Source organism: Rhea pennata, chromosome 3, assembly GCF_028389875.1.
Source record: "Rhea pennata isolate bPtePen1 chromosome 3, bPtePen1.pri, whole genome shotgun sequence".
NCBI classification, from domain to species: domain Eukaryota; kingdom Metazoa; phylum Chordata; class Aves; order Rheiformes; family Rheidae; genus Rhea; species Rhea pennata.
Genome location: NC_084665.1, coordinates 78,880,554 through 78,894,970, shown reverse-complemented (window position 1 = coordinate 78,894,970; position 14,417 = coordinate 78,880,554). Strand labels below are relative to the sequence as shown.

At 37.2% G+C, this 14,417-nt stretch overlaps 1 protein-coding gene and 1 non-coding gene across 5 annotated transcripts in view; both read left to right on the top strand.

Moving 5' to 3' along the window:
• Positions 1–14,417, top strand: part of FIG4 (FIG4 phosphoinositide 5-phosphatase) — a 74,279-nt gene that overhangs the window by 27,527 nt on the left and 32,335 nt on the right. For all 4 annotated transcript variants that reach the window (XM_062572654.1, XM_062572655.1, XM_062572653.1 and 1 more), the window contains exons 11-15: positions 1,218–1,351; positions 3,289–3,405; positions 4,621–4,666; positions 7,005–7,153; positions 11,294–11,460. In XM_062572654.1, coding sequence (XP_062428638.1) covers positions 1,218–1,351; positions 3,289–3,405; positions 4,621–4,666; positions 7,005–7,153; positions 11,294–11,460 — 613 coding nt within the window. The remainder of the gene's footprint in view (positions 1–1,217; positions 1,352–3,288; positions 3,406–4,620; positions 4,667–7,004; positions 7,154–11,293; positions 11,461–14,417) is intronic.
• Positions 9,282–9,354, top strand: TRNAT-UGU (transfer RNA threonine (anticodon UGU)). Its single transcript has one exon. It is a non-coding gene; the product is annotated as a tRNA-Thr (tRNA).

The following is a 14,417-nucleotide window of genomic DNA, read 5'->3' as shown; positions in this document are numbered from 1 at the left end:
GAGGTTGGAAGGGACCTCTGGAGATCATCTAGTCCAACCCCCCCCTGCTTCAGAAGGGTCACCTAGAGAATGTCAGGCAGGATTACATCCAGGCGGGCTTTGTGGAGTCTCCTTCTCTGGCGATATTCAACCTCTCTGGGCAGCCTGTGCCAGTGCTTCGTCACTCTCACAGGGAAGAAATTCCCCCTCACCTTCAGGCAGAACTTCATGTGCTTCAATTTCTGCCCATTGCCTCTTGTCCTGTCACATGGGACAACTGAAAAGAATTTATCCCCATCTCCTTGACACCCGCCCTTTAGGTACTTGAACACATTGATAAGATCCCCCCCCAGTCTTCTCTTCCCCAGGCTGCAGAGGCCCAGCTCTCACAGCCGTTCCTCACAGGGCAGATGCTCCAGCCCTCTGATCATCTTTGTAGCCCTACAATGGACTCTCTCCGGTAGCTCCATATGTCTCTTGTAGTGGGGAGCCCACAACTGGATACAGTCCTCCAGATGAGGCCTCCCCAGAGCTGAGTAGAGGGGCAGGATCACCTCCCTCAACCTGCTGGCAACACTCTTCCCAATGCACCCCAGGATACCTGGCCTTGGTTAAGCATGATCTGCCCCGGTGAATCCTTGCTGACTACTCCTGATCACCCTCTTTTCCTCCATATACTTGGAGATGACATCCAGAACGAGTTGTTCCATCACCTTTCCAGGGATGGAGGTGAAGCTGACTGACTGTAATTTCCTGGGTCCTCCTTCTTGCCCTTGTTGAAGACAGGAGTGACACTGGCTTTCTTCCAGTCCTCAGGCACCTCTTCTTTTCTCCAGGACCTTCCAAAGGTCATGGACAGCAGCCTAGCAACAATACCCACTGGCTCCCTCAGTACTCATGGGTGCATCCCTCTGGGGCCTATAGATTGGTGGGTGCCAGTTTTGCTTAAATGCTATCTAACCCAATCCTCTTCAACCAAGGGAAAGTCTTCCTGAATTTTCTGAAGTTTTTGTGCATTGTTTGAACATAAATGGTTAGTTTTGTTTATCCATTGTTTCTACATCATCTGTATGAAACAGAAAACGCTGAAGTCTAGGTTAAAGCGTTTGTGGTAAAGAGTCTGTTTCTATCTATAATATGTACATGCACATATATATGTGTATGTATATATAGAATGCAAGCTACATACACATATTAATAAAAATACTAACATTAATATGCTTTTCTTTTTGTTAAAGGAACGTGAAAAAAGAAAGCATGAAAGGATTCTTAGTGAAGAACTTGTTGCTGCTGTGACATACCTCAACCAGTTTTTACCCCCGGAGCATGCAATTATATATATTCCTTGGGATATGGCCAAATATACAAAAAGGTAGAAAGATCTTCCTTCATTCTAGTGCTCTTAGCCATGGTGTAAGTGACTGAATTCTGCTGAGTGTCTCTCTTCTCAGTTGAATGTAGCCTAGAAGAGATGATTTTATTAAGATCTATGCACAGAGTAAAACTTCAGCTTTCTGGAAGTTTTTTTTATATTTTAGGATTTGGTTTCATTCCAAATTGGAGTAAGGCTTGAAAACTTTGAAATATTCTGCAAAGGAACCAAAAAAAAAAAAAAAAAAAAAAAAAAACCAAAAGAGCCAACAACATTCCCTTTTATTTTGAGTTAGTCAAAACACTACATTTTGAGGTTTTTAGTCTTGAAATTATTTTGTGTTATCAAATTCTGGAAGTCAAGAGTTTTCATATCAATCAGTCTCTTCTGTTACCTCATCCAGCGTGAAATGAAAAGCTAGAAGGCATTTAAATTTTTGGACAGGTATATATGTTAGAAGAGAAAGGGAAATACATATTATTTAGTAACTTTTGCTTCAAAGAGTTTGAACGGTAGAATACTGTAGTAGTATGATATAAAAATGATGATCTTTTCCTAAATGTGGAGGTATTTACAAGGATTAACATTTTAAATCTGTAGTTCTGGATAACTACTCTTAGGGAACCCATAACTCAGTTGTAAAATTCTCTGGCCTGCATATGTCTACTAGATCGTTTAATGCCAAAAATTCAACTGTAAGGTATCTGACACAGTATTAGTCTAAGCAAAATAATTAAAAAAAGTATAATTCAAAGTGCAGGAGCATAATTAATGCTGGTTGATAACATTATATGGAAATGTTTTGCAAAACAGCACTCATTATTTGAGATTACAAGCATGGTTGGTAAAGGCTTGTCATATAGGTGAAAAATACTGTTGTTCTGAAGTTTGACTTGGTTTCACACTTTTTTTTTTTTTCCTAAAAATGACATTGTACACAGTTAAGCATATGTTCAGTTGTTTGTGTTATGGTTAAATAATGAATCTTAGAATAAGACTTTCCTTTCAGAAGGCATACCTAAATACAAGTTACTAGATTCCGTATAGACAGAGGTTGATGAAGCTTAATGATCTGTCATATACAGGAAAAGGTATTAGATGATCAGAAGATGCCCCTTCTTTAATCTTCTATATATTTTTAAATACTTATCTGCCCTAATACTTAATAAGAATACTTAAGAGTACTTCAAACAAGATAAAGTCTTTATGCAAGCCAGAGAGATGTAAGAACAGAAGATAATGTTAATCTATGCTTGAAGAACATGCAGTTACAGGAATAATGAGAACCATCTTGCTTCAACATACAAGTCTGAAATAAGTTTTCTAGAAAATAGTATCTGTGGAAATGTTGCAAAAGATTGCTTCCATCTCAGTATAAGCAATGCTTTAAAATAAAGAAAAAATATTTATGTTACTTGAAATATAAACATTGCATTAAAAATTTGAAAATGAAAGTACTCGTAAACAGAAGTTAATCTCCAACAGTGGATGGATGTTCTGATCTAAACAGGAAATGCAGGACAATGTAAAGGCCACTCTCTGAAGCAAATGCTACTGAAAAAAACAGCGCCTTGCAAATAAAATGAGGGTATATAATTTAACTTAAGCATATATCTCTATCGGTCGTGTTCTTACTTTGCAAAGCAGAAAAAGTTCAGTAGAGGAAAATTAGTAGGGTATCAAAATCAGTGAGTCTTTAGTATTCTGAAGTTGTCTTTTTCTGGTTTATGTGATTTGTTTTATTCATAAATAAAATTGTTCAGAGATTGTCAAGGAGCTTTCTAAGTCTATAAAAAATAAGACTAGAGACGTAATCCCTGTTAGGTAAATAAAGCAGTGATGTGAGTGATTAAATCATATTTTTTATTAAAAGACTTTCTAAGCAGTAGATATTGAGTATTAATGTATATTCAGTGGGTTTTTTTTTCTCTCTTCAGCAAACTTTGTAATGTACTTGACAGACTGAATGTGATTGCAGAAAGTGTAGTAAAGAAAACAGGATTTTTTGTAAATCGACCTGATTCTTACTGCAGTATCTTGCGGCCAGATGAAAAGTATGTATAATTTTATGTATGTATAATGAATAGCATCTCCAGCTTGGAGATTTTCCTGGAGTGTCTAATGTCTATGGCATTATTCCTTATTTTAAGACTTCAGTTAATAGGAAAATATATAATTTTTTACTAAGCTATAGCAGAAAGGATTGCAGTCAGAAGCAAATGGTGGGGAAATGCTAATATATTAAAAAAATTATAGTGCAAGTAATTATGCTACTGTTATTTATAATGAATACTTGTTTATTTAAAACCATCATAACTTGTAATCCTTGTCTTTATATATGTGTATATATATATATATATATATATGTATATCTAAAGGTTTTGAGGAACATCTTTTTTTGAATGAAAGGAGTCTGAAATCTGGGGGTAAATTTTAAAGCAAGAAAAGTTTAAATTTAATAAGTGGCTTCTTTTAAGGCATACTAATAAAATACCTTTCATCTAGTTGTTACTAGGTTCAGTAATTTCCAATAGATTTTATGGTATTTACCTATACAGAATTGAAAACTTTTTTCCTTTGGAAAAATATAAACTATATTTCCTTAGACTGCTGCAGAAGTACAATGATTTAGTAAGCTGAATTATCTGAAGTCTTAAAAATTTCAGAAGTAAAATACCTTCTGAATTAAAAGTTGCAAAAGTGTTTGGTTCCAACTGTCAGCCTAGGCATCCAATCTATCATTACCCAAGTGGCATTCTTATTTGCATTAAGAGTATCCTGTGCCTTTTTAGCCTAACTTTATTTGGAAATAAACAGAAGTAAAACTCACAGAGATTCTCGTAGAGCGCACACAGTGCATGTTGTGCCTCCACCTTCCAGTCATTGGCATTGTACTAGCTTCAATTTTTGTGCCCTCAAGACCCAGTCTGTCAGGGCTTGCATAGCTTTTATCCTGTTTTGTAAAGTGAGAAGAAAATATTTTATGTGGCCTTGCAGAATTGTTTTAGCTTATGCCTCTGTCTGAATATTTGTACTCTAAGGCTAGATTTTTACAATGCAATTTAAGTACATCATCTTACTACTGCACGGAGCTTAGCTTTTTGCTATTTAGGGATATCGGTTTTGCTTTGTGGCAGATTTTTAATTGTCTTCTTTTCACTGAGTGGACCAATATGTGACATGATTTGTGCTTTGCTTTTCTGCTTTTCTTTCTTTCTTTTCTTTTTTTTTAATGATCTGTAAGTCATCCTATTTTGTTTCCATTTCAGGTGGAATGAATTGGGAGGTTATGTTGTTTCCACTGGTCGCTTGCAGGTACTGAAATAATAAATGTTATTAATTCATGGTTGCACTGACACATACCAGCACTCCCAAAGCAACAAAGAACCTTTTTACTCAAATACCTGATTACTGATACAGCAGACAACTCTCAAGTTAATATTTAATTTATTGTGGAATAAACAGCATTATTGTAATCCATCCCAGGAATCCAATTGGGAAATAGAGATTAAAGTTCTTGGATGGTACCAGAAGACCTTAAGCTGCTGGAGCTATATCTTTGCTGGATATAGTCTGAGAAATGCTCATATTTTAAATTTGTTTCCATTTCTACTTAGTCTGTAGTACTTCCAATGTAGTGAAAGTTAAGCAGCAGCATTTTAACTAACTACATAATACATCAGTCTTAGCAGTGTTAGACACAGGAGGTGGAGAATAAACATATTTAATTCTGGTGACATATTCCTACACATGAAAATGTGTGACTATAAGGAATCTCACCTCTGCTGGATAATTTGTGTATTATTGCAATTTCCATCTCTAGAAGAAAATATGACTAGAAACACTGCTTTCTTGAAGGTTGGATAAAGTATATTGTAAAGAGTTTAAACAGGAATGTCCTAATTATATATTCTGAACACAGGGCGTATTCTTGAGACGCATTAATTGCTTTTCAACTTGCCATTCATCATTTTGTTGTTCATGTAAATTGGAGGGCATGTGTCCATTCCTATACTAACTAAGGACCACTGGGATATGTTCTCCATGGGCAAATAAACAATTGAATAAAAGTGATTTTGAAATGTTTTTAAATTAAGAAATACATGAATATTAGCTGGATTTTAATGTTAATCTTATAGGTTAACCTATATTAAGTGTATGCTGTCTTCATCTATCTATAACCCAAATATCTGAGGTAGTCACCACAGGCATACTATGTAAGTGTTTGTGTCGCAGTTCATCTCATCTTGGAACATGTATCTTGTGAGTCATACGCAAAAAGTGCTTCTTTAGTAAAACAGTAAAAGACGTTTAACTGACACCCACAAATTAATGGGCCCTGATGGGATGCACCCATGAGTACTGAGGGAGCCAGTGGGTGTTGTTGCTAGGCTGCTGTCCATGACCTTTGGAAGGTCCTGGAGAAAAGAAGAGGTGCCTGAGGACTGGAAGAAAGCCAGTGTCACTCCTGTCTTCAACAAGGGCAAGAAGGAGGACCCAGGAAATTACAGTCAGTCAGCTTCACCTCCATCCCTGGAAAGGTGATGGAACAACTCGTTCTGGATGTCATCTCCAAGTATACGGAGGAAAAGAGGGTGATCAGGAGTAGTCAGCAAGGATTCACCGGGGCAGATCATGCTTAACCAAGGCCAGGTATCCTGGGGTGCATTGGGAAGAGTGTTGCCAGCAGGTTGAGGGAGGTGATCCTGCCCCTCTACTCAGCTCTGGGGAGGCCTCATCTGGAGGACTGTATCCAGTTGTGTGGGCTCCCCAGGACAAGAGAGACATGGAGCTACTGGAGAGAGTCCAGCATAAGGCTACGAAGATGATCAGAGGGCTGGAGCATCTGCCCTCAAGGAACGGCTGTGAGAGCTGGGCCTGTTTAGCCTGGAGAAGAGAAGACTGAGAGGGGAGGAATGTAGAGAAGAACTTCTTTACTTTGAGAGTGACGGAGCACTGGGAACAGGTTGCCCAGATAGGTTGTGGAGTCTCCTTTTCTGGAGATACTCAAAACCCACCCAGACATGATCCTGTGCAATGCGCTCTAGGTGACTTTGCTTGAGCAGGGGGGTTGGACTAGATGATCTCCAGAGGTCCCTTCCAACCTCAACCATTTTGTGATTCTGTGATTGGCTCCGATGTAGCCATATGTATTTGAGCAGAAGTATCTGCCATGCTGTTATATTAAAATACTTAATCATTTCTTTCCACTGTTCAGATTGTAAAAGAACAGTCTTTCTGTGTGCATTATGGAATTGAAGGATGATGGCAGAAGCAGCATTAAAGAATGTGTGCATAATTGTGATCTTAAACAGAATGTTCAGATATGTTGCTCAAGATATGGAAAAGTTACTCTAAGTGCCATAACAATAGATCTACAGCAATGTGATAGCACACTTGAGTGAGCTGAAGGAGAAATTCAGGAGAAATATGGTGATAAATGCAGGATTATTCAGGAAGTAGGCCTTAAAGCTGTCTAATGTAGATTACTGGAGATGAGAAAACATCTTTGCTCAAGGCTTTGTGAATTGACATAAAATTCAGTATTTATCAGCAAGGCTTGGGAGTCTTGGGATAGTGGGGAAAAATAGTCATGAATGTATTAACTTGTTAATTAAAAAAGATCTTTTCTTTATTTGGATTTCTCTGCCAGACTGGTGTTCTCCGAACCAATTGTGTGGACTGTTTAGATCGCACTAACACAGCCCAATTTATGGTGGGAAAATGTGCTTTGGCATACCAGCTCTATTCACTGGGGTTGATTGATAAACCCAATTTGCAATTTGATACAGATGCTGTTAGGTAAGATATTTTAATAAAATATGACATGGACTTATTTTAATTTTGTGACAGGAGATTTAGGAAGATTTTATATTTATAGAAGAAAGTGCAATTCTTTCTTTTGGAATGTTTTAATATTTTTTCTTCATGTAAATTAAAAAAAATCATCAATATTTGGGATCCTTTTGAGAAAAGTCATCTTGAAAATTTACTATTTGGAAAAAGTATTTTAATCAACTTTCTTTCAAGATAACTGCTTAACTTCATTTTCTTTATATATACCTAAACGTAAACGGAAGAATTTTCCTTTTAAATAAATGAAACAGATATATACTGTGAAAGACTGTTTTTAAAACTTTGAACAAAGTGCAAACCAGAAAATAAACTTGAATACGTGCTTTTATGCAGAATGCCAAATTTGTGTTTGTTTAGAAGTACTTCTTTCTGTGCTATTTCCTGCTTTTCCTTCCAGAAAAAATGCGATGCTTTTTTGTTTGTTGAGGAAATTTTTCAGCACAGCTGTTCTTAAATCTCGTATCAAGGATACTTCTTGGAGCACCCTGACATTATTTTAAAAATCACCTTTAGCTTTTAAGTTAAAATGCCCAGGAGAAAATAAAACCTCTAAGCTATTTTAATTGTAAATATGCCTCAGACTTCAAAGTAAGCGCTTCCAGCACTCGCCTGGTGCTGGGAGCAAGTACGTGCTGCAGGAGTGGTATCACTCACAGCATGCCAGCTCCACGTGAGGCTCTGGAGTGCTACTGGGCCTCCCCTGCCCAGCAGCCGGGGCAGACTTGGGGCTAGCTCGATCCCTCTGGCACTACCAATGCCAGCCTCGCCATGTCCCAGCTGCTAACGCTCATCTGTGCTGCGGGCTTATGTCTGAGAACAAACAAGTGCTGCTGCAAATACCAGTTGCAACCAGGGCTGCTGGGTTCTTGGCTACATCTCTTACACCCATTCTCTGCAGTGTCCTCTACAGCTACCACTTACTTCAATACCTCAGGTTGTATTTCACTGTCTTTACCTAGGCTTCACCACCTCTCCCCTTCCCATCCCTCTGTTAGGACCTCTGTTTCCTCCATTGCTTCCTACTGCAGTAGCCAGGTTTCCCATCCACCTTCTTCTCTCTACCCTATTTCTTCTCTGTTCTCCAGCCCTCCTAAATTTCCATCTCTTACGTAACCATATCTGTTAAGATTACAGTAGTTGCTTTCTCTCTGATTTTCCTGATACTTTATTTCTCATTATCTCTTTGCAATGTAGCTATTAGCCTAGTTTCAAAGGATACTTTTATCTGGCCACATTTGACTTACATTTTTTCTTTTCCATTGCATTAATATATGCCTCTCTGAGGCTTTTTTTGTCATCTGTTAAGACTCATTTCTGAATTACTATGTTCAGGATTATTTTAAAAATCCTGCTTCATATTCTAACAAATTTAGAAGACAGGTATGTGCTATGCTTTACTTCTCCATTGTGCAGTTTTTCACTTCACTTCACTTCACTTCACTTGATCTCTTATTCTCTTATTTCTCTCTCCCATTCTCTTATTTCAAGTATCTGCTTCCTCCATACTCTGCCTCTTCATTGATTCTGCTTTACCTGGCCAAAGAGGGTGAGTTTTAGAAGAGTCATTGTCAATCTAGCAAATGTTTCTGAACAGCCTTTTCATCTTTTTTTTCCCCCATTACATTCTATGACTGTCTTCCATATCAGTTTCGATTTTTCTCACATGGTCTGACTGACTAAAATCCAGAAGTTCTTTTGAACTTGATTTCTGAGGCCAGCACTTCAGTTTTGTTGGCCTTCCTGAAGAATGAAGAAAATGTGCCTCTTAAACAGTGATTTTGTATCTTGTGAGATTGGTCTTCTTACGGACTTTACTGAGCAGGACCATTTCTACAAGCTATATTTCTTTGTGATCCCATTAAAGTGACTGTTGTCCCATCTAGGAAGTTTTGTAGACTAAATCTGCATTTGCTGCTTATCTGATTGTATATAGTTAACTACTTTTCACAGAAGACCAGTCTTTGTTTACCTTGCATCCCTAATAGTTTGAGCCAATGGAAAGTTAATTTATTTCTACAAATCTTTTCCAAGTCAAGTAAATCAACATCCTCTATGAATTTAAAGTTGTCTGCTTGGCTCCATAGCTCAGGGGTTAGAGCACTGGTCTTGTAAACCAGGTATCGTGAGTTCAAATCTCACTGGAGCCTTTGCAAGAGGAATTGTAGGGGTGGCTTTTACCCTGTGAACTGCTAAGATGGTGGTGGCACCTGCCTTCAATGAAGGCCACCAGCAAGAAATGCAGGACTTGGCTGAATGTAGCATTTGCTGCTGGTAGGAGTTGGAGGTGTTTGGTTATTTAGAGGGGGAAAGGGAGTCAGAGGGTTAATGCATCCTTCCCCAAGCTTCCAGGGTAGAGGGATAGTGTAGTGGTTATCACATCTGCTTTACACACTGAGGGTCCTGGGTTCAAGACCCAGGGGAACCAGCACCAGGAAATCTTTGGGAGGTTGGACTAGATGGTCCCTTCCAACCCTACTGATTCTGTAAGCATTCTGTGTGCTTTCTGTGAACCTCTATCGTAAGGTCTATTCATCAGTTCCCTGCAGTTGACTGGGAAGGTTCTGAGACTCATCATCCTGTCTCCTGCCATTTGTTGCCTTGAACCAACTTTTTTATCCCTGAGTTAACCAGAATTTCTATCTTTTCTCCCTTACTTATAAATAAATAAATCAACAGGTTCTGCTACATGATATTATGAGCTCTGAACGATGTGTATGGAGGCAAATGATGTTTTTTAAGTCACTAAGCAGATGCTTCCTCCTAACTGATCATTTTGTGCTTGACGTTGAGCAGATTTGTATTTTGTTTTTTTGAAAATTGAGGTACTGCTCAGATAAATATTCTTCCTCCAGAACCTTTTGAGGAGGACTTCAGTCAAATGGTTGATATGTTGCTTATGCAGTACTGCTCCTTTGTTGAAAACTTTCTTAAGGATTATGCCTTTTTTCCCCCTTTTTTCCCCTTTTTCTCCATTCCTTAAGGATTTCTTTCTTCTCAGATTTTGCACTCTACCATGTGCTGATGCCTGAATTGTTGTCTTGCTATGCTGATGTGACATATTTCTAGTTTTTTCTTCTCTTCAGCCTTTTGACTATACTTTCAGCCACTTCTAGCAAGATGTCATTCTTGTTATCACCTTGCTCAGGCAGGGCCATAGTTTCTGGTTCTGAGAAGCACTTTTTCGAACTGTTATTTTTTAGGTTGGGGCCCATCTCTTTAGGATAAATGTGTTTTCTGAGATTGTTGTCATGTTTTTGCCATTAGTAAGGGTGCTTCTTGAGCATCTTTATTACTTAGACTGCTCTCTCAATATGGAGTCTACGGACAACTTTGTGATGCTAGAGGACAGTATTGCTTTTAGCCAGTTCTCCTTGTTCATCTTAGCAGCTGTCTCTTTATATCTTCTTACCTGATGCTTTTCCAGCTCCAGCAAATTGTATCTGACTGCCCTTACATTTCTCACAAAGTCATGTTCCTTCTGCTTGTAGCTTTGGGTCATCATTGTTGTAACTAGGAAAATTTTGGAAAGTTATGTCAACTTCATTCCCGGTGGACTTGGCATAACACATAGCCTTGAAGTACTGGCATGTTCTGTCCCATTTAGCGTGTTTAAAATATCTTAGTTTGTGAAGGATTACAGTTTGTTTTCTCTCTGCAAGCTAACAAGCCAACAGGATTTGTTAATCTTCTCTCTGAATCTACAGAAATGCATATTCTGTAGTGGGAATATGTACTATAAATTATTGAAAAAATGGAGTCTAATACTTTTTAGTAATAATGATATTTGAATATGATTTCCAGATATGATATTTATCTGAATAAAGAATGCAGACATACCTTTAAATTTCAATGAAGTTAAGCTAATAGTACTTCCTTATGAAATACTTTGTAAACTGGCAAAAGTACTTAGGAGGAGAAAATATATTGCTTGTTTAAGCAGAAAAACAATTCAATGCCTGGGGGTACCTATAGAGTTCTAGTGTGCTTTACCTCTAAATGTTATTTTGTATTTTCTACCTTATTATTTTGTCTCTTAAAAACTCTTTTCAACAGTTTGATACCCATCACATTTTATTTTTCCTTCAGATTATTTGAAGAATTATATGAAGATCATGGAGACACACTTTCTCTGCAATACGGAGGGTCTCAACTTGTCCACAGAGTCAAAACCTATAGAAAGATTGCTCCATGGACCCAGCATTCCAAAGATATTATGCAAACACTCTCAAGATACTATAGTAATGCTTTCTCAGGTGAACTATTTTAAGTACTTTTTAAAAAACTATTATTTAGGAAACAATTTACTTGTGAATAATCAACACTGTGATCTTATCGCAGAGATCGTCTATACTATAATCTTGAAATAATTCAGTAAAATCTTGTAAATGAATATGCTAGTTTGGTCAGGTCTTTATATTATACCCTATTAAAAAGCATGTTGTTTTGTGCAGCCTTGTTTGGTACAGTTAATTAGCTGTATAGGAAGTTTACAGCAAATATTTACAGCATTGAAACTGGCAGTGACATTTGTAGCTCAATAGAAAAGCAAATAAACTGTTACAGGGCTGTTAAATGTATATGACATATGTCATATGTATGTGTAATGCTACGTAGTGAGGGAAGGAAGTGGTAATTTTTCTAGTTGACTGCAACTATTTAGAAACTAACTTAAAAACAGTGGGTCAGACACTGGTTGCAAATAGTTCATTACCCTGTGGCTCAAGTTACTGCTTTTGTTAGTGACAACTTTATGCATGTGGCAAAATGTGGGAGCACAGCATTAGAGTACTCTTTCTGAATGTAATTTATATAATTTGTATGTCATATTTGGAGAAATTAGTGAGATAAGCAGAGAAAAGGATGGTAGATATTGTAGATATTGTAGATGTACAACATCTGTTGTACATGCAGCAGTTAACAAGCTTGTTTTTTTCAGTGCAATGACCTGTTACTGTTTGCAGTGGCCATAAGGCATGCTTTGCTTTCATCAATTCTTATGAGCAAAAGAAAGCATGTTTGCAGTATCACCCGTACTGATAACTGCAAGATGGAACAAATCTCTGAAGCTGCTCATTTTTATGACACCTACTTTAATGGTCAAGAGGAAGCTTTTCAAAATAAACATGAGCAGAGTTCTAGACCATCATTTGAGACTATGTTGTGCTTGCACAGATAGTCAAAATGTGTGGGTGCTTTAGTAATAGAAGAATTTATTATAAAAAAGATGTCAACTCTTATCAGTTACAAAAAGAACAGAGCATACAGAATGAAAAACCCTATCTTGTCACCTGGGCAAACTTACAGTTGAGTACAGGAAAAGATGTTAGTCTTTATTGAAATGAGTAGGAAAAATGAACCTTTCCTGGAAGTTACTACACACTTTCACTAGCTTATAGTTTTGGTATTTGATCCCAGTTGAGCCAAATATTTTTGCTACTTTATATATTCTATGTGTTTGAAGATGGCATTGTTGAAAGGTAGGATTCGATGTTGTGGTTATTGTATCTTTAATATGAAAAATGAATATAAATGAATATTTTGTATTTTAAAATTAATGTTACTATATTAACATTCATAATATATTTTAATATGAGTTATTAATATTTTAATATGAAGAAAATTCAATTTACATGAAATAATTTCCTAGCTTTTATGCTTTTTAGAGAGAAATGTGACATTATAGATTTCAGTGGTAGAATTGCAACATGCATAATAAGCTTCTGGAATCTGGAATGATTTGTTCATCCACAAACAGAACTGCACATAGTGAGCTACCTTTCAGTGGTGTATGAATGTAAACTTAATTAGTATGCCCTTTTAGTCATGGGATGTTATAGTCCCAATTGTGTTGAATCTGTCATGATTTAGTGATTTGTCATGTAGTGCAGTTGCAAATTCAGATTGAGAGCAGTAGATTATTTTAGGCTAATTCAATTAAGTGGCCCCTTCAGTACCTGTTTTTTTCAAATCGTCTTAAAAATGTGCTACTATACTTGTACATTGCAGTATCTTGTGAAAAATCGCTGCAGTCTTCCTATTTGCTGTACACAATTCTAAGGAAGGAGAGCCATATGTCATCAGGAGTTTTCCCTTCTCTTTTCCTTTTCCTGGCACCTTGCCCTTTTACAGCATTTGATTCTCTTCTACAGAAGATCTCACATCCAAATACTGACCTCCTCATATGCACGATCCTATAAAGTTCCATACTTTTCTATAATTCTGTTGTCACCAAATTTCTGCATAACACTTCATTTCTCAGCCACTTGAACGTCTTAACTCATGTAAAAATGTCATATGTAGTACAGAGGGAAGAGATGTTAGAACTTGGTGGGAGAAGAAGGTATTGACTGAAACATCAATAGTAACCAGGAGTCAATTTTGTCCTTACTGTTGTACCACCAGTTTGTGGATTATGCCTGTTGTTTATCTGCCATTTAGTATACTGAGACTTCATAGCATAAGTCTCTTTGCAGTCAGTGGGTTCGCAAAGGGACACTCATCTCTCATGATACCTTTTTATAAAGCATGGAGAAATCTAAAGCAGCAGCACTACGAAACAGAGCTGCTCTTCTGAAGAACTAGTCTTTGAAATATTCCTTGTCTGATGGTTGTTGAAGTACAAATGAGTGGAGGCAAAGCTTTCCATATGCTAATTTCTCAGAGCAGAGATAGAGCTTGATTCTCCTCACATTTCCTGTGTCTAAAGATCCTTTGCCTGTAAGTCTTCCTCTGTCCCTACAACTATGCTTTCAAAGCCTACACCTTGTCTATATTACTGTTCACCATCCCAGAGCCCTCATCTAACTCCAGCTTTTCCTCATACTTGTTGTAGCTCATGCTATCTGCAGCTAGGTCGTGAGAGATTTTAAAGATGTGGATGAACAACATTTCTTGTCATGTTTCATCTAGTGTTAAACATCTGCTGGATTTTAGTGCTTGCCTTATTTAGTTTTGATGAAGCTTAGCGTATATGGCAAGAGAAATTCATCTTTTGATCATTTAAACCAACAGGAAAAAAGTTATCAAAAGGTGTTTATGAAGTTTAATGCATTTTACTGACTATGGTCTGGCTAAAAGACTCCAAGGAAATCATAGTTTGTGCAATGTAGGCGTTTTGTGTGTTGTATGAATGGTGTTTAATTTCTTGAAATCACTCTTCTGTTATGGAATGCTTGGTGTGTGGTAAATTCATCATGATTCCCTGACACAT